Here is a 25599-nt window from a genome sequence, read left to right as displayed (position 1 = left end):
AATGTGTCCACCGGGATGAGCCCATTTTTGGCTAATTATGGGTGCCACCCCAGGGCGTTTCCAGGGGAAGGAGGAGAGAGATGGAGTGTTCCGGCCGCTGAACTTTTTGTAGAAGAAATGGAAGCGATCCATCGTCAACTCCAACACCACTTAGAAAGGGCCAAAGAAGAATATAAGAGGCAGGCAGACAAGAGCAGAAGGGAAGGTGAAACAATTAGGGTGGGGAGTCGGGTCTGGCTATCAACCCAAGGGTTGCCGTACAAGGGGGGTTGCAAGAAATTGAGACCCAAAAGATTGGGACCATTTGAGGTCATCCAACAGATCAACCCAGTGGCTTTCAGACTCCGGTTACCGAACCACATGAAACTGCACCCAGTATTCCACAGGTCATTACTGTCACCATACCGGGGGGAAGGTGAAGGGGTATCCACACGGGGGCCAGCCATAGAAGAAAGGGAAAGCCGCAACTATGTGGCGGAAATCATCGACTCCAGGTGGAAGGGGAATCAGGTGGAGTATTTGGTCGCGTGGGAAGGGGAACCAGAGTCAGAAAACACCTGGGTGAAGGCAGAGGAGGTCCATGACGAGGTCTTGATCGAAACGTTCCACCAAAGGTTCCCCAGGAAACCTCAGCCAGTAGCGAGGTTCCGAAGGGAGTACTTTGGCACCACCGACGATGAGGAGGAACTGGAGGGATTCAGGGAATCGGAGTTGGAAGGAGGTACCGACTCCGAGGAGGAGGAGTACTTGGAAACCGGGAACAGCAAAAGGTGGAGGGAAGTGTTCGAAACTTCGGAAGATGAGGGAGGTTCCTTCAGGGGTTTTGCTCCCTCGCCTCCCGCAGAGGAGGGGAGGGAAGGGGGTGAAGGGGGCCCTGGAGGGGAGGTGGATGTCAGGGAACTGTCATCTGAGACGAAGGAGGTGAAAGGGCTCATGGAGGGTGAGAGAGACCACTCAGCGGAGGAGGGGACCAGCAGGGGGAGAAGTGGAGTTCCAAGGGAAAGTGAGTCGGAGGGAGAGCTCAGAGATACTTCTAGCGAGAACAGTGGGGGGGTTTCAGGACCTCCCCTAGGAACACCCACTCCTCGGCGGAAACTGTCACGCCGAGAGTCCAGAAGACGTGTTTCCGTTAAGGAGCTTTTATGCAGGAAGAAGTTCCGTAAGCGCCCACTGTCCGATTCAACGAGCGATTGATGGAGCCACGCTTAAGGAGCTCCATCACAGACAGAGGTTTGGGAACTTAGCCAAACTCTGAGGGATCAGGATTTTACGCACAAGCAGCTCATCATCCCATCACACATGGTGAACCATGGGCATGCATGCTCCCTCTCCTTCACCCTCAATGTAACCATGAAGAGGTGTTTAGAAGCTTTTGCGCCTTTCCATTTTAGACTAACCACAGTTACGCATTATGTCAGAACCTTAGCAAACCATGGTTTTAACTATGGTTAGTTAGAACAAACCAGCTTCAGACCACTGTTTATGAAGCTGACTTGTTTCAATTAGGCATAGATAAGACTGGCTTCAATTTGGGATTCAGCTACAATGCTGAACTATGGTGCTGGTGAGTAATTGAAATCAGAAGTGAAAACTTCACAAAAGCACCAGAGAAGAACAGGGATGGGAGAGTAACAATATGCGTGTAACAATAAGCCATTGTTGGTATAAACCAGGCCAACATCCGGCTCCTAATTCTTAACCAAAGATCAATATTACATGGACATTTACCAAGCCTTCATCTTGGATGCTGAATCAAGCCTCAAAAACTTTTAAGTACAAGGACATATGTCCTATCACTACAAACCAGCAATGATGTAATTCCAGTCAGCCATTTTTGGATGCAGAAAAGTTTTGGGACCTATTTGCAAGAGCTAAGAGAAGCTGATTCTGTAAGAAATCAAAATCATATCACCAAAGTCTTAAGACTGGTTGGTAATAGACTCTGCCGTACTGTGTCTCTCCTCCAGAACTAGTTGTATAATAAAATGGCTGCTAGGATCACAAACTAAGACAAGAATGGTTATGAGATGCACACAGTTCCACTGGGCAGTTGGCTATGCCACAGGGGCTGCTATAGTCTATTGGACTTGATTTTCACATAGCTTTTGCTTGAAGGCTAGAATAGGGGCTGCTTACAGAACTTTGTTTCCATCCTCCTCTAGACAAATGGATGCCCCACATGATGCCACTGGCATCAACGCAAGGATGTGAGTCACTTCACACATGCAGGGAAAGAAGTGAGAAAATGAGTCATGCTTCTTTCTTTCTTTGCTTCTGCTCAACACAGGAAGTGGGACTCACTGGTGTGAAGCCATCTGGGGATCATGGCTCTCACAACAGGAAGCATCTACGAGCGCCATTTTCCATGTTGCACATTGGCCAGGATCTGATGAGCTGCTTTAGACATGCCCAGTAGGAACTTGGATCATTTATCTTCCAACACCAGGACCTTGTGTCACATCCCAAACTGTTCTAGAAAGGTCCCCTAGCTTCAGAAGTAGTTTTGCGGCACCTAACTGAGAAACGCAAATCACAATGCACAGAACATTTTCAGCTATAGTAACAATTGATAGGTCTATTCTTGGCAGATTGGTCTAATCTAGGGATAGGGAACCTGTTCCCATCCCGATGCAATCATCTGTGACAATTGGCTTTGAGTTAAGCAACCCAGTCTGGCTTGTCCAGATTGGATTGTTCCTGGTAAATCCCCTTTAAAGGTAAAGGGACCCCTGACCATTAGGTCCAGTCGTGGCCGACTCTGGAGTTGCGGCGCTCATCTCACTTTATTGGCTGAGGGAGCCAGCGTACAGCTTCCGGGTCATGTGGCCAGCATGACTAAGCCACTTCTGGCGAACCAGAGCAGCGCACGGAAACGCCGTTTACCTTCCCGCTGGAGTGGTACCTATTTATCTACTTGCACTTTGATGTGCTTTTGAACTGCTAGGTTGGCAGGAGCAGGGACCGAGCAACGGGAGCTCACCCTGTCGAGGGGATTTGAACCTCCGACCTTCTGATCGGCAAGTCCTAGGCTCTGTGGTTTAACCCACAGCGCCACCTGCGTCCCTCTAATGCAGGGTAAAAATAAGTAAATAAGTAAAACAATACAATAACACCCCAACTGTACTACCCAGCCCCCAATACTTTGCTTATGACCCCCAGCCTGGAAGATTGGAGGCTGATTGGAGGAAGAATATGGAAGAGAAATTATTGGCCTCCGTGTGGAGTGAGAGCGCATGGTAGCCCGCTATGCATTCAAAGCAGTACCATACTAGTCACAGCTTCTCCCAAGGAATCATGGGAGCTGTTTGTTTGTTAAGGGTGCTGAGAGTTGTTGGGAGAGCTTTATCCCCTCCCCACTCCTGAGCTACAATTTCCAGAGTGGCTTAACACTCAATCGCTCTTCCAGGAGAACTCTGGGAATTGTAGCACTGCGAGGGTTTACTGGGAATAGCAGGTGGAGACAGTAAATGTTGTGCTCACATCCTGTTTTGTGGGCTCCCCATAGTCATCTGGTTGGCCACTGTAAGAACAGGAAGCTGGACTAGATGGGCCCTTGGCCTGATCCTGCGGGATCTTCTCATGTTTATTGTGTATAGGCACCCTGCCTCTTCTTTGCCCTTACCTGAAATGAACAGGTTTCCCTGGGTAATGTCAGGTTCCCATGTTTGGAGGAGAAATCATTTCAAAGCACAGAGTGCATTTTTTTCACATCTCCTTTTATGCTCGATTCAAAGGCTACAAAATGCAAATAAACACAAGTATTAAAAACAGTCATGCAAAAGCTTGTCTCCAAGGCCGTTATCCCAGCTGAGACTTTCTGATGACTGTTATTAATTATTGAACCGTTTCATATATTATTCAAGCTTTTCTCTGCTATTTAAAATAGCATTAAAAAAAAACACCTTTAACCAGTTGAATCAATTGGCTACCACTCTGGCTTTGCCTCTGAAATGATGCTCAGAAAAGAGAGTGTTTCATTGTGTGTTTGGCCTACCATGTTTTTAGCTCCGTGTTTCCCATACTTTGCTACCTGGGGCATCCTTTCTGCCCAGCTAATATTGCTTCCTGGCATCCTTTTTGCTCAGTTAACCAAGACTCAACTCAGGAATAGGAATTTGCAGGGCCAGTCCAAGATATTTTGCTGCCTGAGGCAAAGGACAAGATGGTGCTTCCATGTCCCACATTCCAAAGCCAATCAGACTAGTGGCTGTTGTTCTTCTTCAGCACTGGCCTCAGGACACTTTCTTTTGCCACAGCTGAGGGCAGCAGGCTCACTCAAGAGCCATTGTGGCACATAAAACTCTGCCCCTCAACACCACGCTGCTCTCTACCCCACCCAGCACCAGCTGCCTGAGGCAGTTCATTCTGCCCAATGGTAGGGCTGGCCCTGTGCAGCTTTTTCTGCCACACTGTGATGCTTTGGAGATTTCCCCATACCTGCCAGTTATAGTGGCTGCATATGAGAAGCTTGGTGTATCCTTCTGTCCTCTCTACTTTGGAATGATATTGCTCCTCATACAATGGCATGGTGACAGGGATGGGGGGGGGGGACAATTGATAATGCCCAGTACATTCATTTCACTTCAAGATGGTAGGTTCATTTCTCTGAGAAGGTAGGTAGGGTCAGATTAAAGCATTTAGAGGCCCTACACACTGAAAAAAATATGATACCCCCTCTATGTAATTTAAAATAAAAACAGCACTAAACCGTTAAATAAAATTTTATTGGTTACATTTCATCCTGCCTTTTATCTTAGTTAACTAAAATAAACAAAAACACAAATTACATAACACACACATTCACAGATACATCCCCAAATCAAATCTGTATCATTAATACCGTATTGGCCCACATATACCGTAAGCCACACTTCGCCCCTCCCCAAATTCCAATCGTGAAAAATTAAAGTACGGCTTATATTCATGACCTTACGCCGCCGGCAAAGCGGTGCGGCTCCCCCCGCCCCCGGAAGCAGCCCGGGAGCATGGGTGCCCAGCCTGCCCACCACTCCCAAGCCTCCCCCAAGCTGCCAAATTTTAAGGGTGCAGCTTATTTGTGGGTGTGGCTTTTATTCGGGCCAATACAGTAAAACAGAGATTTACACAGGAGCTGATTTCCTTGCATTTTTAAATCTATGTTAGTAGGATGTCCCCTAAGTCAAATTTGGGGGGGGGGGGGTTTAGTGAATGTCAAACTCTTTTTTTTTTAATGTATTTTTTCTTTAGTTCTTTTTTGTTCCCTTACTTTGCTTGTGCCATAAGCATGTGCTTGGGTAGTTCATGCTTATGGGAAGCATGTAAACTGCTTAGAGGTTTATATGATATTGAGAGGTCTAGGGTTTTTTTAAAAAAAAACAACAACACATAATAAGTAAGGGTGCCATTACAGAGAAGGCCCTCACACTAGTTTTCACCAGCTAGTCTTGCAAAGGTGCAACATAACCAAGAGGCCATCACCGGCAGATCATAATGTTAGCACTGTTCATCATTTGTGTGTGTCATGTAACTCATCTAGGTAAAGGTAAAGGGTAAAGGGGCCCCTGACCATTAGGTCCAGTCGTGGCCGACTCTGGGGTTGCGGCGCTCATCTCGCTTTACTGGCCGAGGGAGCCAGTGTACAGCTTCCGGGTCATGCGGCCGGCATGACTAAGCCGCTTCTGGTGAACCAGAGCAGCGCACGGAAACGCTCATCTAAAAACATCCAAACACTATATCCATTTTGAATTATATCCAAATGCTTCTGGACAGTTACATTTTCCCCAAAAAACATATTTAATATTACACAATAGAATAGATAAATAAATATCATTGGCAGAAGACCAAGATTAGGAAAGATTTAACCACTTCTTGGTGAACTGACATCCTTCCTTTCCAGTAGATGCCAAACCACAACCCTAATTTCTAAGCTCTTCATCCTTTGTAAATGTTTAAAGAAGTCTGCGGTGTAATTGGCTTGAGGTTTCACACAAAATTGTTGTGGCTATTGTGCTATCACAAATATATGGGCAACGATGCATATTACATTCCAATTTGGTTCTTAAACTATTGCAAGCTCTGAGAGGGAAATGCAATGGAAATAAGTAATGGGTGGACATACAGTACCGAAAGGCTAATATTCTGTTGCTTTTTTCATTTTCGTTTTTCATTTCCGCAAGCAATTTGAGACGTGGAATCTTCTTCGGGTGCATTTTAATAATTGATTGCAAAATATTTTCCCTTTGCTTTCATGTATACCCGGTAAATTGTAGTTGATGAGGACAAATGAGTGAGAAACAGCTACACAGAAATCTTCAAAAATGGAAGAACAAACCTGCATGGTTTATAGCTGCGCCACGGGATACCTTTGCCAGGCACTCATGCCGTGCGATCACACAGATTAAGACAACAATCACAGCGCATCAAATTTGCATTACCAGAAAGGAGATTTCGACTAAACATTAGGAAGAACTTTTTGACGGTGAGAGCTATTCAGTATCACCTCAGAAGGTGGAGGACTCTCCTTCATTGAAGGTTTTTAAGCAGAGGTTTGGATGGTCATCTGTCAAGGATTGTAGCTGAGATTCCTACATTGCAAGGGGTTAGACTAGATGACCCACGGGCCCCATTCCAACTCTACAGTTTTATGATTCTATGAATGCAGTTAGCCTCTCTACCTCCTCCTCCCTCAAAACTGAGGTGCAGTAGAGGATCTGGTAGCATTCAGACCACAAACAGAGAATTGCTGTTGTTTCGCTGTGATGCCACAAGAGAGTTGCCCTGACCTTTCTAGAAAGGTATATGGTACATGGGTTGAGAACTGATCATCATCATCGTGAGGACATTATCACTTTAAGTGGGTTGTGTTTAAGGTAAAGGTATCCCTGACCGTTAGGTCCAGTCGTGGATGACTCTGGGGTTGCGTGCTCATCTTGCTCTATAGGCCAAGGGAGCTGGCGTTTGTCCACAGACAGCTTCCGGGTCATGTGTCCAGCTTGACTAAGCTGCTTCTGGTGAACTAGAGCAGCACACGGAAACACCGTTTACCTTCCTACCGGAGCAGTACCTATTTATCTACTTGCACTTGACATGCTTTTGAAGTGCTAGGTGGGCAGGAGCTGGGACCGAACAACGGGAGCTCACTCCATCGCGGGGATTCAAACTGCTGACCTTCCGATCGGCAAGCCCTAGGCTCTGTGGTTTAGACCACAGTGCCACCCGGATCCCTTGGGTTGTGTTTAAGTGAATCCAATGAGACTGGAAGTGACCTCTGAGTAGGAGACTTATTCAGCAATAGACAAGCTATGGCTTACTTTGACAGAGGATCCTCATTTTGTGAAATAGTTAATAAAGTTTATCTTATGTTTATGGACACCCTGGGTTCTGCAAGGTATTAATACAAAAACAACACAATCACCACTTACTAATTAATCGCCTTTGACATACAGTGGTACCTCTGGTTACATACTTAATTCGTTCCAGAGGTCCGTTCTTAACCTGAAACTGTTCTTAACCTGAGGTACCACTTTAGCTAATGGGGCCTCCTGCTGCGGCTGCGCGGCTGCTGCATGATTTCTGTTCTCATCCTGAAGCAAAGTTCTTAACCGAGGTAATATTTCTTGGTTAGCGGAGGCTGTAACCTGAAGCATATGTAACCTGAAGTGTATGTAACCTAAGGTACCACTGTATGTCCCCAAAAAAAACCAGACACAAAAACAAAAAATACAACGTGGACGCTCATGGGAGAGACTTATTTATCTAGCTGGGAAGGTGGTGTTATACATTTGTTGGTACATTTACCTTTCTGTACTACATACTAATGTTGACATTTGTAATTTCTTTATAAAATTCAGTTTAAACAATGAAGCATGGGGGAAGAGGGAGGGGAAGGAACAGTGTTCTGAAAGTGCACATGAACTCTTTTTTTTTGTAAAGTAGTTGAGCTTTGAAAATTCTGCCTGAACGCCATTTTCGATGGACGAATCCTGGCTATGCCCGGGAAATTCTGGATGTATGGAAGAGCCACTTCTGGCCTGCCCAGGAGGTGGGGTTGCGGGCTTCACGCCCACCCCACGTGAGCGGGGGCTGGTTTCAGCCCCCGCGAGAGCAGGGGAATCCTGGCCGCGTCGTCCACCCAGCCAGCCAATCGGGTGGTTGGGGGGCGTGGCCTGCGCTATTTAGGGCCGGCGCAGCTGGGGCTCGCCCTCTGGGCTGGAGCCAGATAGTCGATAGGACCAATGCCTAAGCCAATGCCTCTCATTCCTGAATTCAATAAAGTTGTGGCCTAATTCGCCCATTTAACCTTAAATTCTGGTATCTGATGTCTTTATTTATCCTTGTGGGGGGCAGGAACTCGCCACGCAATCCTATATTACATTACAATATACTTTGCAGTCTCCTCCCTTCTTTGAAAATGGATATGGGGATTGTGCTTGGCATCCAAGGAAGATTCCCTCCTGGAGCTACTAGATTAAAGGTAAAGGTAAAGGGACCCCTGACCATTAGGTCCAGTCGTGGACAACTATGGGGTTGTGGCGCTCATCTCGCTTTCCCAGCCGAGGGAAGGCAATTTTCCTTGGGATGGGGGGAAAGGGAGAAAGCTCCACATCTCCACACACTGTGCCCTGTGGCCTGCCTTTTGCTTTGCCGTATGTAAAGCACCATCCATTAGTCATCTTGTGAAGACGGATCTTTCTGCTCAGGTTTTCCCTGACACATAGCGATTGGACCTTGTTATTACGGATTCCTTGCTTCTATCCCTGGTTTTTATGTTGCATCTCTGTTTTTTATGATCCCGCTTTATGGTTGTTATGCTGTATTTTTGCCTACAGCTTAGAGATTTTTAATTATTAGGCAGTTGAGAAAGGCACGGCACACACAGCCCTGTCACCCCAACATGCCCTCCCAGTATCTGCTGCCTGAGGTGGCTGCCACACTCTGCCTAATAGTAGAATCATAGAACTGTAGAGTTGGAAGGTCCAGCTCCCTGCAATGCAGAAATCTCAGCTAAAGCATCCAGGACAGGTGGCCATCCAACCTCTGCTTAAAATCCTCCAAGGAAAGAGAGCCCACAACCTCTCGTGGGAGTCCATTCTTACTGTCAGAAAGCTTTTTCTGAATTTGAGTCAGAAACTCCTTTCTTGTAAATTGAAGCCAAAGGTTTGAGTCCTACCCTCCAGAGCAGGAGAAAACAAGCTTGTTCCCTCTTCCATCTGACAGCTCTTGAGAAGTTTGAAGATGGTTATCATATCTCCTCTCAGTCTCCTCTTTTCCAGACTAACACACCCAGCTCTTTCAACTGTCCCTCACAAGGCTTGATTTCCAGACCCTTGATCATCTTGGTTGCCCTCCTCTGCACACATTCCAGCTTGCCAACATCCTTCCTAAATTGTGGTACCCAGAACTGGACATAGTATTCCAGGTGTGGTCTGACCAAGGCAGAATAGAGTGGTACTATGACTTCCCTTGAACTGGACACTATACTAGCTTTTTTCGGATTTTGAACCTGGCCTTATCTGATCATTTGACAACACAGGCTAAAGGGGGCCTTACTCTGTTTCAACCACTTGGTTTCAAAACCTGAATTATAAATCTACTGAAACAGTTTGTAGGAACACTGACTTAACTGATACCAATGTCTTGGCAGTTGTAAAGCAGGTCATGTTTGTCCGAACTCATTCACCTGTGTACCTTAAGCCAGCATCCCTGGCTGCTGTGTTGCCTCTTGTATGAATGTGAGAAGAACGATGACCCTTTCAGTTCCCTGCTGTTGCTTCTTTTGAGTCATAGAAATAGAACAGAGAGCCCCGAAGAAGACTTGGACAATTGCTAGTGGCAAGAAGATCCACAGCCCTTTTGACATTAAGTCACTGTAAACGTTGAAAGAAGAAAATCAGTCCTGTAGTCTTTGACTTAACAGCGCCTAAAGCTTTATTTCTCATTCTGTCAGGAACTAAGAAGAATGTACACAGAGAGCACAATTTACTATTTCTGTGCCGCAACCAAGTGCAAAAATACCTTCAGGAAATCAAAGCTTCTCTTGCATCTCTGGCTTGGTATGACTATAAGTGAATCAACCACAATCTATTAAGTGCTACATGTTGTGGGGCAAACTTGGGGGGACGGAGAGGGGTGGGCAGAAAGGGGCCCACTGTCCTCCCTGCCTGCCACAACATCATTATGTATTGCAATCAATAATTATAACCAGGGTCATCGTGTCAGCTGCTCTTTGTTCAAAACTCAGGCTTACCATTTGCTTGCTCAAAGTCCATTTCTATATTTTGGCTGCACGGCTTCCTTCTGTACCTCCACGACATAACGTGGTGCTGTGAAAATACTTGTGTTCTCTTATTTCTTTATATTATTTAATTTATCTTTAATGGTTTTGTACCCCGCCTTTCACCACGATGCCACCAAGCAGCTTACATCAAACAAACAAACAAACAAACAATAAAATTCAAGCGTGATAAAAACAAACCCACAACTCCAACACACAAAAGAAAAAAATGCATTTTATTCCATACAAGATTTATATATCTCTTTCCATGTGTTTTTACTAATTTGCTATATATAACATACAGCAAAAATACAAAACATCAACAATAATAATGTTGAGAAAATGAGTGATAAGGGTCGTGGATTCAAATAACAAGAAAGGAGATTCTGGCTGAACATTGGGAATAAGAAAAATAATTTATTATTTATACCCCGCCCATCTGGCTGGGTTTCCCCAGCCACTCTGGGTGGCTTTCAACAGAATATTAAAATACAATAGTCTATTAAACATTAAAAGCTTCCCTAAACAGGGCTGCCTTCAGATGTCTTCTAAAACTCAGATAGTTGTTTTTCTCTTTGACATCTGATGTGAGGGCGTTCCACAGGGCGGGCGCCACTACCGAGAAGGCCCTCTGCCTGGTTCCCTATAACCTCACTTCTTGCAGTGAGGGAACTGCCAGAAGGCCCTCGGCACAACGATGGGGGTGGAGACGCTCCTTCGGGTATACTGTTTAGCAGTGCAACAGACTCCCTCAGAAGGTGGTGGACTCTCCTTCATTGGAGACACTTAAAGAGAGGTTGGGCGGCCATCTGTCAAGCATTTTTTAGCTGTGACTCCTGCACTGAAGGGGCTGGACTAGATGACCCTCAGAGTCCCTTCCAACTCTGGAGTTTTATGATTCCATGAAAACAACAGATCCTATTACAGTGAGCATGGTCATCTCATCATTATTCAACATTTCTGTGCATCCCAAAACAGTTGTCGCAATAGCCTAATGGAAGGCTGTACAATTTATTTATTTATTACTGGGACACATATTCAGTAGCTTTATCCAACACAATATGGAATTCATTTGCTTCTGGGCCTTCCCTTTGTGCTTTAATCTCATAAGGGAGGTTTTCCACGAGTGCAATCTGTCAGACTTCTTGGAACCAAAACCCAAACAAATTAGAACGAGAGGTCTTCCAGCAATTTGCCGTTACCATCCTAGCTGCTGTTAACATAAGAAGATATTTGAAAAAGCTATGTTTCGTATTGCGTTATCAAATATCACCAATAAAGCCTTTTGTGGGCAGATTTATATATCTTAAAAGTCTACAGTTGGAGCCAAAGGCTGCACCAGCAGAAGGCTGCTCACTATCATTTTTATGACACTTCACACATCCAGATGGCTTTATAGTTTTTACATTTCTACAAACAGATCTGCGCTAAAGATTGCAGCACACTGTGCTGGAGGAGGCTGGCTGAGAGGGAACCTCCACTCATTCCAATCCTTCCCTTTCCAGGCCAGTGTAAGGGGGAGTTGCATACCCTCCAACATTTCTCTGATGGAAATAGGGGCATCCTATTCAACAACAACAATTTTGTTATTTATACCTATCCAGCCACTCTGGGCGACTTCCAACATATATAAAAACAGAACAAAACATTAAACACTTCCCTATACAGGGTCCCTTCAGATGTCTGCTAAAGGTTGTATAGTTACTTATCTCCTTGGCTCGGGGTTGCGTAACCCTATATTCCCTAACATTTCTTCGATGAAAATAGGGACGTCCTACCATACCCTCCGACATTTCTCTGATATAAATAGGGACGTCCTAAGGGAAAGCAGGACATTCTGGGATCAAATCAGAAACCAAGACGGCTTCTGTAAATCCAGGACTGTCCCTGGAAAATAGGGACACTTGTCAGGTCTGGAGTTGGATTGCTCTGCAATCATTTTGGCTGCAATCTTATACACTAAGCCCACAATTTATGTGGGGGGTTACATTCCAGGGATTGCGCCTCAAGCCAAAATCGGGTATAGTCAAAACACATTGGGTTCAATTGTGGGTGGGATTGCAAAAATAGAAATAAAAATCATGGACCTGCTTTACAAATCAATCATGACTGATTGCCAAGCTGAATGCACACAAGTTAAATGTGCATAAATTGCAGGCTTACCATACTCACTTACACTGGAGTAAGTACTATTAAATCCGAGGCTCTCAAGACATCTCCCAGTATTTAGCTTCAACTATGCATAAGAGGGATGCGGGTGGCGCTGTGGGTAAAACCCCAGTGCCTAGGACTTGCCGATCACATGGTCTGCGGTTCGAATCCCCGCAGCGGGGTGCGCTCCCGTCGTTCGGTCCCAGCGCCTGCCAACCTAGCAGTTCGAAAGCACCCCCGGGTGCAAGTAGATAAATAGGGACCGCTTACCAGTGGGAAGGTAAACGGCGTTCTGTGTGCTGCGCTGGCTCGCCAGATGCAGCTTGTCACGCTGGCCACGTGACCCAGAAGTGTCTGCGGACAGCGCTGGCTCCCGGCCTATAGAGTGAGATGAGCGCACAACCCTAGAGTCTGTCAAGACTGGCCCATATGGGCAGGGGTACCTTTACCTTTACCTTTATGCAACAGCATCAGGGTGTCCTTGGAAGATTCATTGGCTCAGATAGATAGGCAGATGTTAGCCAACTGAAAGGAATTATTCTTTACATCTTCTCTGTTTCGTGTCCGTGAAACCAGGATGAAATGGAAAGCCAAGTCCATTTTTCAAAGCCTTTACCTGTCATATTTCTCTGGCATTGGATTTATGAAGCAGTTGGTTCCCTAACTCAGCAGCGTCTGTGCCAGACAAATTAAATTTGATAATCCCAAATTCCACTTTCAATATGGTGCATTAGGCCCCAAGACTTTGATCTCATTCCTAAACACCTTAAGCTCCTGGGTGCGCAGCACCAAGGTATTTACACTTTCATAGCAACAGTAACCCCAACCATATATATATCTCCTCAATCCAAAACTGGATCTGATTGAGACTATATGGCTGAAGTTTGAATCCTATGCCCATCAGGTGGAACAAGTCCCACTGAACTCATTTGGACTTATTTTCGAGGAGGCATAAACAGGATCTGCCAAAACATGACATGTTTAATGTGAGCAGAGAGAGTGACATGAAAACTGCAACTGCAAGCTGTTTGCTAGCAATCTGTAACGTGAGATAAATTTAACTTGCAGCCACAGCCTCCATTCACACAAGGAAGGCTTCCCTGCAATTTGCTCATTAACAGGCCAGCTAAAAACTCAGCTTGTTTTCCTTTTTCTACATTTGCTCGGCTTCTGTGTTCATAATGAGGCAAGGCTGTGGCAGCACTTTAGTAACAAAAGGCTGTGATTCGCTTCCCTGCAAAGATCAGTTAAATGCTCCCAGTGTTTTCATGATTAAACAAATGAATGTCACAAAGTGTCTTTTTCAGAACTCAGATAAAGGGGTATTGGGAGGCAGGAAGGAGGGTGGGGAAAGGAGAAGGCTGAAGGAAGGGTGAACACCAATAAACACCATCTTCTTTGGCAAGCATGTCCAAAGTATCAATCTAGCATCAATCTAGTGCTCATGCTACACCAGTGTGGAGTAGTGGTTAGAGTTTCGGACTAGGACCTGGGAGACAAGAGTTCAAATCCCCACTCGGAGCTCACTGCCTCTCAGCCTAACCAACCACACAGTGTTATTGTGGAGATTAAATGAGGACGGAGAAAACCATGTATGCCACATTGAGCTCCTTGGAAGAAAAAGATGGGATATAAATGCAATGAATATATAAGCATAATGTAACGCATATGGGGCCCTTATTTTTATATTGGGTTTAATCCAAGCTAAGTACGTCAAATGTGGGTCCCATTGAAATCAATGGGGCATGTTGCTCATGTCTTGTTTTAGTTCCCATTGGAATCAGTGGAACGTCAAGCTCCGCTAACATAGGCCCCATCTGCACTAAACATTTAAAGCAGTGTTATATCACTTTAAAGAGACATGGCCTCCGCCAATGAATCCTGGGAGCTGCAGTTTGTTAAGGAGGCTATGGTGACCCCATTCCCCTCACAATTCCCACAGATTCCTGGTGAGAGAGATTGACTGTTAAACCACTCTGAGAATCGTTGTCCTGTCCTGTCCTGTCCTACCAAAACCTTTCTCTGGCCCTGCACACACACACCTGAACGCCCCCCCCAAAAAATGTCTTTTAACATGTGGATGAAGAGACATCAGGCTTGAGGGATCTACCTTTTTTTGTTTACTAGTACCCTGAGAACCACAAACTAGAGCCTAGTGCCAAAGGCACGAGGAGGCAGTTCCATTAGCACAAAGACTTTTGGGTCACACAACAGAATTGCCCCTCTGTCTCCCCTCCCTGAGTGCTTCCCGCCATTTTTGTCCTGGGTTTACCCCCTCCCAACCCTCTGGAGCAGATCTGGGGAGGGCACAGGGGTGCGTGGAGAGGGAAGAGGCACAGATGGAGATCCTTAAGCCAATGGAACTACTTTTTTGGCTACCCCCTACAGACTAAGAACTAAAGATTTCTGCGATCAGGGGGTTATTTGGAACACCAACACAGTTCACAGCCCTTCCACCCAAAATGCTACTCTTAGATACCGTAAGCTTTCTTCACTCCAGTAAAATAATTTAAGGTGCCGTTGGGGCATTTTGTTGTTGCTTGTGTTAAGTGAAGTGAGAAATCCTTGCCAGGAAGTCACTCAGAGACCTATCAGTAGATCCAGATCAACCCATCACTTTTTTAAACACACACACACACACTTCTCAAAGTCATGCCAATCACAGCAGGAGGAGTGGAAATGGATTAGACAATTCCACGGAGGATAAATCTTACAACTATAATAGTTAAATGGAACTTCCATGGACAAGGACAGTATACCTCTGTGTATTAGAAACTCATGAGTATCCCTAGGTTACTGGCTAGTCACTGCTGGAAACAGAATTCTGGATTGGATGGATTTTGGACTAGTGGCAGATAAAATGATGGATGGGAATGAGAGCTGGCTTATTCTTACTCCCCATCCATCATTTTAACCTGGGTAAGGGCTGTAGCAAAGTGGTAGAACACTTGTTTGGGGGACAGAACATCCCAGGTTTGATTCCCTGACATATATGTATAGCACTTGGGTTACAGGCGCTTCAGGTTACAGACTCCGCTAGCCCAGAAATAGTACCTCGGGTTAAGAACTTTGCTTCAGGATAAGAACAGAAATCGTGCGGCAGCGCAGCAGGCCTCATTAGCTAAAGTGGTACCTCAGGTTAAGAACAGTTTCAGGTTAAGAACGGACCTCTGGAATGAATTAAGTTCTTAACCTGAGGTACCACTGTATCTAAAAGCATCCTCTGAAGAGCTCTTCTGGATCCCCTCAGAGGTCTACCTATTGCTGCATCCTCCCCACAATGGCCAACCAGATTCCACAGTCAACTGAACAGCCAAAGATGTGGTCTCGGGTGCAATCCTTGGCACCATCACCAGGTGGCGCTGAAAAAGACCTCTGTGTACAATCCCGGAGAAGAGCTACCAGGCATCCTCTACAACACGGAGCTATTTAGATCAATGGTCTGACTCCATATAAGGCAGCTTCCCTTGTTCCCATGCCCATGGGAAACCCCAAACAGGACAGGAGCACCACAGGAACCCACTCCCACATTCAGTCAGGCCATCAGTCCATCTAGCTCAATATTGCCTTCACGGACTGGCAGCACCTCTCCCAGATTTCAGACAGGGACCTCTTGCCAGACCTACCTGGAGATGCCAGGGGAATGAACTTGGGCCCCCTGGCACGCAAAGCAGATGAGCGAGCCACGGCCCTGGCCCCTCCATCTGGTTAGAAAGAGCCCGGATTGATTGCTGCTGCCGGTCAGAACCGACAACACTAGGCTCGCCCAATCGATGGCGTGTCCGGCGTTGGTGGGACAAAGGCAGCTGTGCTGCTTGCGAAGCGCAGCTAGCTGGCCGCTTGCAGAGCGCGGTCCCGAGCAGCCCCTTAGGCCCCGCCACTCCAGCCAGCGCGAACTGGCAGCGTCGGACCCGGACTGGGAAAAGGCTTTCGCTTCCCATCCGAGCTGCTTCGCGGGGCAGGGGGAGGCGGAGAGAGGAGGAGGAGAAAAAGAAAAAGAGCCGGGGGAAAACAACAACAACAACACACCTAACCACAACCTCGAGGCAAGTGCCAAGAGCCCTCGCTAGGTGGGCATGAAAAATCACTGCAGAAGCGGCGGCACCAGGCAGGATTCAATTCGAAGGCGAGCCGCGGAGCCTCTAGCCGGCTTCGCTGCGCCCAGGCTCTTCCCACACTCCGGCGCCCCCTCCCTCCTTTCGCATGCCGCCGCCGCCGCCGCCGCCGCTGCTGCTGCTATCCCGCCGTGCCCTCCCCTCCCCTCCCCATCCCGGGAGTCCTTATCCCCCCCCTCCCCGTTCATTCTCCTCCCCTCCTCCCTCCTCCCGCCGCCGCCGCTTCCAGGCTCTGCAGGGTTGATGGACAGCTGAGGATCCGCTACTCCGGCGGCGCGCTGGGCAAAAAAACAAACCAACCCCGAGAGACAGGGAGCCAAAGAATCTGGACTACTTGCAGCGGCAAAGGAGGGAAGCTTCGCGCGCCTCGGGAGCACTTCGACCCGCTTTTGGGGCGGCGCGGGGGAGAGATTCGCAGCTTCAAGCGGGAGGGGCGGGGGAAGGGAGGAGTTGACTCCCCCGCCCTCAATTAGCAACCCTCCCTGGGACTTTTTTTTTTTGGCGTGGTGGTCCTTCTGGTCCTCTTTGAGGAAAGAGGAGCCGGGACTTGGAAGGCAACGACCACCCCCCCCACCCCCAATTTGGGAGCAAAGGGCCCGCTCTGCAGAAGGAAGCAGCCGATCCGTTTTGTGCTCCTTTACCACAACAAGCCTCGCTCCGCTTCTCTCCTCCTTGTGATCCTGCTTCGATCGTCCCCTCCTTCCCCGATCACCCCCTCTCCGCCCCGCCCCGCCCTCCGTGCCTCTGCCCCCCCCCCCCCACGCGCCGCCGCTGCTCTTTGGATCCCGGGATACATGGGAGGCTCCGCTTCGCGCTGCCACGCGTTGGGTCGCAGGGGATCCCTCATCCCTCCTCCGGAAAGGAGTTTCCCCGCACCGGTTCCTCCGGCGAGCGGGCTCCCTGGGCGCTAGGAGGGAACTTCAGGCGCCTCGGCCGCCTTGGAGCAAGCCGCTTTCCTCGCAAACTTTTTTTTCCTGGGCAAAAGCACCCTGAGCCCTGCCCGCGTCAGCGCAACTCCAGCATGTAAAAGGGAGCGCCAGCGACGGCCTCTTTCTCTGCAGACGTGGCCCCTTCCGTCCCCAAGGGTAAGAGAAAGGCGAGATCCTTGTTGTTTCTGGGTCTTTGGTGAAAGCGACCCAAATTGGAGCGGGCGCTGCTTGCTGCAGCGGCGGCAGTAAACTGGGTTCCGTCTGCTCCGAATAGCGCGCGGCCGCCGTCGCGCAGAGGCTGCAGCATCAGCTGCCTCGCACTCCCCTGCTTTCAGGCAGGAGGGGGGGGGTCCCTCGCCCCCTATACCGGGGTGGGGAAACTCTGGGATCCTATTAGTGTTTGGTGGGTGTGCTTGAATCATGGCGGTGGGGGATTGCTCGTGGCTAATAAGAAGTTACGTTTTGCAGCAAGGCTGGTGGTGGTGTTAGACTTCCCCACAGAAATAAGAGCCCACTCCCAGCTGTTTTAGGTTTAGCCCACATCCCAGCTCAGTAGCTGCGTGCAAAAGCTGCCCCGCTCCCCGCTTTCTCATCACAACCACCCTGTGAAGTGGAATAAGGGGTGCTCTGATTGATTTCTGCTTGTGGGTCCTCCTTTTCCTGTCCTCCTTTTTTATTTCTCTCCGGGGCTTTTCTGGGGAGAGAGAGAGAGGCATAGCTGTCAACCTTCCCTTTTTTTGCGGGAAATTCCCTTATTCCAGCGCCGCCGTTTACCGCTGCGTCCTGCTGCTATCCCGGATTGTTAGATATCCCATAGACTGTCCCTGGGACAGGTGAGGCTGCTGATCCCTTGTTTTCAAATCTGAAAGTTGACAGCTATGGAGAGAGGCTCTCCTAACCAAATCCAATCTGAGTTTTGCCATTGCGGGGGAGCAAACGGGAGTCAGCTGTTTGCGCTGGGAATGGGATGTGATGAGGCACCACAGCTGCCCAAACTCTCTCTCTCTCTTCTTCTTCTTCTCTGCAAGGTAACACAGGTTGCTGCGAGGAGGAGACATCCCCGCTTCCCCACAGGAGTGATGCTCATCAGAGAAGTTTTGCTGCTCCTTCAGTGCTGCTGGTCTTCCCTGCTACTGCACTGGACCCTCCATCCCATCTGGGGCTTCATTCAGGTAATGTCAGGAACTCTCTCCTTTCTTGCCCAGGTAGCCCACACCTGTGCTCTTCAAAGAGAACAAACTTCTGCAGCAAAGTACTTCTGTCCTTATTGCACTTGACGTTTGTGGGTGGCGGAGGGGTTAAGTACAAAAAGGAAGTGCTTTATTGCTAGGGTTACTGCTGTAGCAAAGTACTGTGCTTCTCTTTGAGATGTGAATACCTGGCCCAGGTGTCCCAAAGTAAAGCTGGTACGATTGTAGTTAGATGTGAGCTGTTTGCCAAACACAGGACTAAGGCAGGGAGGCAGCAGCAGCAAAGAGCTGTCGTGTGTCAGAAGCAGCTACTGATTTTAGCAATAACAGAATGATTTGTGTTGTGAACACACCCTGAGCAATTCTTAAGCTTTGCAAAGAATTGATACAGGGTATACTTTTTTGCATTTCATTGACCCTTGAACCTGCTGTTCACTCCTCTCTGTACCCACGTGCAGGATACAAACATGCAGACATATGTGCAGGATTCTGTACCTGTTCAGGATAGCAAGTCATGCATTTGATGAAGTGGGCTACTTTCACGAAAGCTTATCCCATAATAAACTCATTGGATCTTTAAGATGCTGTAAGCTCTGTTGCTGGTTTTTTTTTTTTTTTTTTTTTTGCTGCTACAGGCTGATATAGCTACCTCTTTGGAAGTCCTATGTGTGACAGTGGTGAAAAAGAGAGGGAGAGTGCATTTCTCTGTATGTTCAATGCTCCTGTTCAGGGTGTTTGGTGTTTCCCTGCGCACAGGAAATAAAGGACCCGAGGTGCTTGTTGATTAGTGGATGTGATTCGAGGTTATGAATGACCACAATCTTTGATTCCCGGTTTTCATGCATGCTAGTTCTGATGTAGGGGAAGTGAGTGCTGCTCCTCAGGTAGCCAAATGGCACCACCCGTGCGCCACCTGTTATCAGCTGGCTTGACAGAAGGTCAACATTTGCAGCAGTTAAAAAAAAAAAAAGAAAAACTTCAGGAAAAGAACTAAGGGCGGTATCCCGCCCCCCCCCCCCCAAAGCCCAGTGAAGACATGAAATCCCAACTGACTGTTGGGAAAAGGGGGAAGGAATAGAAAACTGAGGGGAAGCATGGCATGGATGGGAGGGGCTGGAATTTGGACTAGGGGAGGATTCTATACTGCAGCATTTTGTTGGTGGCTCCTCTTGTTCATTCCATTTATTTTCCAATGTGTCTTAAATCCATATGTAGAAGTATCTCTCTCTGGTTGCATGTGTACCTCATTTGTCCGGTAAAGTAGATGGTTGGGTCTCAATTTCTACAGCATAAATAAGCAAGCCAGCCTCTGAGGCTCAAGCAGCAGATCCGTTTTTATTCACTTGCAAAATGGAATAGGGGGAGAGAGATCGATGGTCAGACTGAAAGGGCCAAAGGGATTATCTTGAAGGTAGGGTGCTGAATCTTTTCCTGCCCATCCCTAATTTCCCCCTGGCTTGGTCCCACAATCTTACTAAGATTATCAGGCTCTGATGTTGGAAGTGAAACTGCCCAGAGGATGGGATTGGGGAATAGTCTGCAAGAGGAAACATAAGCTGGAGGACGGTTCTGGTCTCTTACCCCTTCCTCCTTTAAACTGCACTCTCACCTGCCGCTTTACACTTGGGTCGAAAAGACCTGAGTTTCAATATACCTGCCTGCTGCGGTCACAGACAATTTGGGCCTGAGATTCTACGTGTTTCCATTTTGCTTTTTCTACTGCAGTCCAGCATAGCAACTCTTCAGGCTCCTAAACTTAACGCGATTTTAAATATATCTTCAGTAGGGTTACAACTGCCTCATAAAACACTTCTTTAAACACCTGGAAGATGTAAAAAGTGTTTTGGAAATATCGTTTAGGCTGAGGGCGCTGGATGCTTTCAGTTTAGGGAAGAAAGGATTGGCAGCTGGGGCATGTTTACTTCCGAGTAAGTGCCATGAATTTCAGTGATACTTTCAACTAAGTATGCTTAGACTTGCTGCCTACCAGGTTGTGAGGCTGGGGGAGGGAATTTCCTTGTACCTTCAAATTTTTGTTGCGCTGCAGCCCTGTGCACACCTGCCTGGCCCAGCTGAATTGAATGGGACTTCATTTGAAGTAAACATTCATAGGATCACACAATACGAGGCTGTTGTTAGACTTCAGCTATTTGCAGAGCAGTGCAATGTTATTTTCAAACAAGGTAACACAAATCAGATCTTGGGTGGCTGTCCAGAAATGTTTCCTAATACTTGTGTTGTGAAGAAAGACTGCCAGGAAAGTGATAGAGTTGCAGTGGGAATGTTTTCTTGAGAGTGGTTTAAATCTGGAAGATCTTAAGTGTTACAAACTATCAGATTAGGTGATCCATGAACTGTGCAGTTCAGACGGGTCTAAGAAGATTATTTTGATCAAACAGAGGGTGCAGTTTAGAGATTCAAACCACTGCATCAAAAGTCAGAATCTGACTCTGCTCGCTCACTGCGCTTCACTGAAAATGAATTTGGTGTTTAACTTGGATAAAGGAGCTTGTGTGATTTAGGGGTGGGGTGTCAGCTGAAGGCTGTCTGCACCTTGTAAAAGTTTTTGTCCTTCCAATACTTTGGATGTGGTGAAGGGAGAAGAGCCATAGCTCAGACGTGGAGCTTTGCTTGCAGAATGCACAATTTCTGTTCTCATCCTGAAGCAAAGTTCTTAACCCGAGGTACTATTTCTGGGTTAGCGGAGTCTGTAACCTGAAGCACCTGTAACCTGAAGCGTATGTAACCCGAGGTACCACTGTAGAAGGCAGCTTGTTATGAGAGTCTCATATCTGCAACCAAAACAACAGCAACAAATAGCTGAATTGCACACTTTTGGTGAATGCTGAAGATGCACGTCTCTATCATGGCCTGTACGCTTGAAATGTATATTTAAGGATCCTCCTTATCTTTGTAGTTTTAAGTTGTTTAAAACTGTTTTCAAGATTGTGTTTCAACTGAAACCTTGAGGTGAAGGATGGGTAATTATTAGTAATAGTAATGGTGCTCTTCCCAAACATTGTATTTATTTTTTTACTCAAGTATACATCTGTTCCTAGCACAGTGCCAACATTTTAGGCCTCAGAGACATAAAAAAAGCAGGCCTGCCATGTTTGGGAGAAAGCATAATTGGACACATGAATTCCTACATCAACAGTGGTATAGGATGCGTGTTTATGAGTGTTTTGTGTTTATGAGCATTTGGTGCCTGTATGTGTGTTTTTCATAATCCCTACATGCACTTCACATTTCCACATAGGAAAGTATTTATTATTCACCTCCCCTGCCCCGCTCCCCCAAAATTTACAACCTTTGCTGTTGTCTTCCATGCTGGGTCTCCTAAATAGAATTTGAACTAAAGCAACCATAGCTGCCCTACTGAGAACAGTCCATTTTTGTTTGTGTGCTAAAGGGCTTCATCCTTCCCCAGTGCTTTTAAGCGATCAATGCCATTGAATTTGGTGCCCGTAGAATTCAGCTTGCTAATTCAGAGCAGGATCTGAGTCTTCCTGAATGTGCTGACAGGGAAGAGGGTTTTCAAAGTCTAATGACTGTAGGTGGCAATGTGTGCAAAACTAGGCCTCTCCAAATAGCCTAATTTCATTAGCAGTTTGGCAAGGCATCTGTGATGTGGCTGTGAACTCGGAATCCACTGAGTGCAGGCTGAATCAGCTTTCCTGGTTCTCTGGTCCTCTGGTTTGCCATGTAGATTGACCTTGGTGGATATGTGTGGTGACCAGTGATCAAGATGCATAAACCCAGAGGTGATAGGACAGGGTGCAATTTATACAGATGAGTTCTTTCAGCCTTGCAGACTCCACTGTGATATATGCAACCTAAGTAAGCAGGATTGTGAGCACTGAAGCCAAGGGACATAGGAAGCTGTCTTATACTGAGCTGGGTGATCGGTGCACCTAGCTAGTATTGTCTACACTGGCTGGCAGAGGCTGCAGGGTTTGGGGAGGCTTTCCCAGCCCTGGAGATGTCGGGCATTGAATCTGAGACTTTCTACATGCACAGCAGATTCTCTAGCACCAAATTGTGTGGTCCCCCTCTCCCTTTGACATGCTACCTTTTGTGAGTTAACGCCTTGCTTGTAACTTAGATCTTGAGGGAGTAACTGATAACCTCAGTGCTGTAAGTACAAAGAAAATGCTGTCCTTTCCCTCTGTTCTAAACTTGGCAGATTCCGCATTTTGCTGTGGATGTTGCTTGACTTAACTTTTTGCCTCTTGTCTGAAGATCTGTCAGCCGTCCAATTGCAAAACAAGGATCTTGTGCTGCCGCCGCTGCCGCCTGCCACACTCTGAAATCCGGGTGGCTAAACAAGCTTGTGTAATTGAAACTGTGCATGCTTTGAAGGCAGATGTAATTATGTGAAAGGATCTGCTGGTTTTTTTTTTTTTGAAACCGACACCCTCCAATCAATCAGTCAGTCGCCATGACTTACAAAAGCACCCCTTATGCAAGCTTCATAGGTGATGTATATACAAATCACTAATACATTAAATTAGGTTTATAAGTATACAAGGGTCATGCTGCAGAGAGTCCTTATTAAGCCTGGGCTTCCCTTTCTAGTTTTACCAGGGGGAAATGATTTTGCCTTATCCATAGGTTATGCTAGCATTTTTATCATCATGAATCTGTTTCATTCCACATTAGACACATACAGGGGAGGGGGGGAATCAAACCAGAAGCAATTTGGTTAAATGTAGCAACTTTCTTTAGAATTTCAGCAATAGTACCGTTTCCGTGGGGTGATAAGAACACGAGAAGAGCCTGCAGGATCAGGCCGGTAGAACACGAGAAGAGCCTGCAGGATCAGGCTGGTAGCTCATCTACTCCAGCATCCTGTTCTTACAGTGGCCAATCAGATGCCTGTGGGAAACCCTCAAGCAGGATTCAAACGCAAGAGCCCTCTCCCCTCCTGCAGTTTCCAGCAATTGCTTTTCAGAAGCATTTAGGCCTCCATCTGTGGAGACAGAGCAGAGCCATTACGGCTAGTGGCCTTAGCCCTCTCCTCCATGAATTTGTCTCATCTTCCTTGCAAGCCATCCAAATTGGTGACCCTCACTGCCTCTTGTGGGAGTGAGTTCCATAGTTGTGTTGCTTGAAGCAGTGCTTCCTTTTATCTGCCCTGACTCTTCCAACATTCCTGTGGTGAAAGACCCTTAGGTATAATCGTTGCCTCATGAAATTGCCAGGTTCAGCGTGGCACAGTAGAGGGGATGTGGGGTCTTGTGCTTTTAACAGTTTCACAGAAGAAATAGTTTCAGCATGTTCTGCTTCTCCTCTTCCAGCTTTGTAGCAAAACAGAAAGATCAGCTCAAACCTCTCCTTTCTAAGCAGCTATTGGAAACACAGGAACCTTCTTCCAGATCTAGAAACCTCAGACCTGTCTCCCATAGATACAGTCTCCCATGTCATCAGTGTCAACCAAAATAATCAGTTTTGGCAAACAGCAGAGAAAGCCTTAAATTACTATATTCTTCCACAGAAGTCACAAATCTTAAAGAGAGAGAGAGAGAGATCACCAGCATTCCCAGGGAGGCAGTAAGTGACTTTTCAAAATGACATCATGCTCGCACTGGGATGTAACACCAATGTCATGATGCATACTTCCTATGTAAACATGCTCAATAGGCAGTGAATGCGAAAAAGATGTGTTTACTTGGTCCTTTTGGAACAGGAAGTAAGAAAGCTGAGCCTCGTGGGCTACTAGAAATGAAAGTGGGCTACCATGTTTAGGCAAAATGGGTGCCTTCTGCTCACTGCCAATCCTGGTGGCCATAGGGAATTTCTGCAAAAAAGGATGATGATTGGACACTTCCTGATTAGACACATACAGAAACAAGAAAAAGTGAGTGGAGATTTGTTGGTATCATTTCTTCTTCTTTTATTTGCATTATCCCACTCACTGTCTAGAGACACAGGCATCAGAAAGCTGCAGGTAATTACAGGTGCAGGACCTTAAAGATGTAGCAGAGGCATTAACAAACACCACTCTTTTTTCAACTACTGCTTTGGCAGTCTAAGACAAGGGTAGCCACGTGACAAACTTTGTGGAACAGTGGATGCAAGAAAAGTTGACTAGGGCCATAAACTATATACAGTGATACCTCAGGTTACATACACTTCAGGTTACATATGCTTCAGGTTATAGACTCCGCTAACCAAGAAATATTACCTCGGTTAAGAACTTTGCTTCAGAATGAGAACAGAAATCATGCAGCAGCCGTGCAGCCGCAGCAGGAGGCCCCATTAGCTAAAGTGGTACCTCAGGTTAAGAAAGTTTCAGGTTGAGAACGGACCTCTGGAACGAATTAAGTTCTTTTCTTTTTTAAAAAAATATTTTTTATTACTCACTTGCCACATAACAAATTATCAAACCATATAATCACCTACATAATCCCCCCTTCCCCCCTCCCTCCCCCCTCCCTCCCCCCTCCACCATGGACTTCCCTCAGCTCCTCTCCCTTGATTTCGCTGCACATATTTTCTCTGCATATAATAAAATTGTATATATCCTTACATATCTGTCCATCATGTTATCAACAATAAATTGGTGTATGTTTGTTCAAAACCTGCCAAGGAGTCCAGTTCATTTTGTTGTGTTTTTAGATAATTTGTATAAAGTGCCCATTCCTCCTTGAAGTCACAGTTGTCCTTGTCTCGCAATTTGTATGTCAATTTGGCCAGTTCTGCATACGGAACGAATTAAGTTTTACTATATTTACTATACAGGCAAAATGCAACTGCTGCAGGGATTACATTCCAGGGATACATACCATAATTTTCTGTGTATAACACGCTCCCGTGTATAAGGCGCCCACTATTTTGGGGGACTCCAAATTAAGAAAATGTGGGGAGATTGCCCAGAGTTGTTGAGCTTTCTTTAGGGGAGATTGCCGAAAATCATCTGTCCCCTCGCCCACAAAAGCCGCCAATTGCCTGCCCTATTG

At 46.6% G+C, this 25599-nt stretch overlaps 1 protein-coding gene across 7 annotated transcripts in view; it reads left to right on the top strand.

Moving 5' to 3' along the window:
- The first annotated feature begins 16693 nt into the window (after positions 1–16693).
- The window catches only part of PRIMA1 (proline rich membrane anchor 1), a 57007-nt gene continuing 48101 nt past the window's right edge, over positions 16694–25599 (top strand). For 4 of the 7 annotated variants that reach the window (XM_083621190.1, XM_083621188.1, XM_083621189.1 and 1 more), the window contains exons 1-2: positions 16694–17603; positions 18476–18619. In XM_083621190.1, coding sequence (XP_083477316.1) covers positions 18527–18619 — 93 coding nt within the window. In that variant the 5' untranslated portion in view covers positions 16694–17603; positions 18476–18526. Of the gene's footprint in view, positions 17604–18019; positions 18092–18475; positions 18620–25599 lie in introns of those variants that run through there. The other 3 variants (XM_083621186.1, XM_083621184.1, XM_083621185.1) reach the window with 2 other exon arrangements.

The sequence above is a fragment of the Podarcis filfolensis genome, assembly GCF_964270895.1.
Source record: "Podarcis filfolensis genome assembly, chromosome: 1".
In the NCBI taxonomy this organism is placed as follows: domain Eukaryota; kingdom Metazoa; phylum Chordata; class Lepidosauria; order Squamata; family Lacertidae; genus Podarcis; species Podarcis filfolensis.
This window is presented reverse-complemented; position numbering and strand designations above follow the sequence as displayed.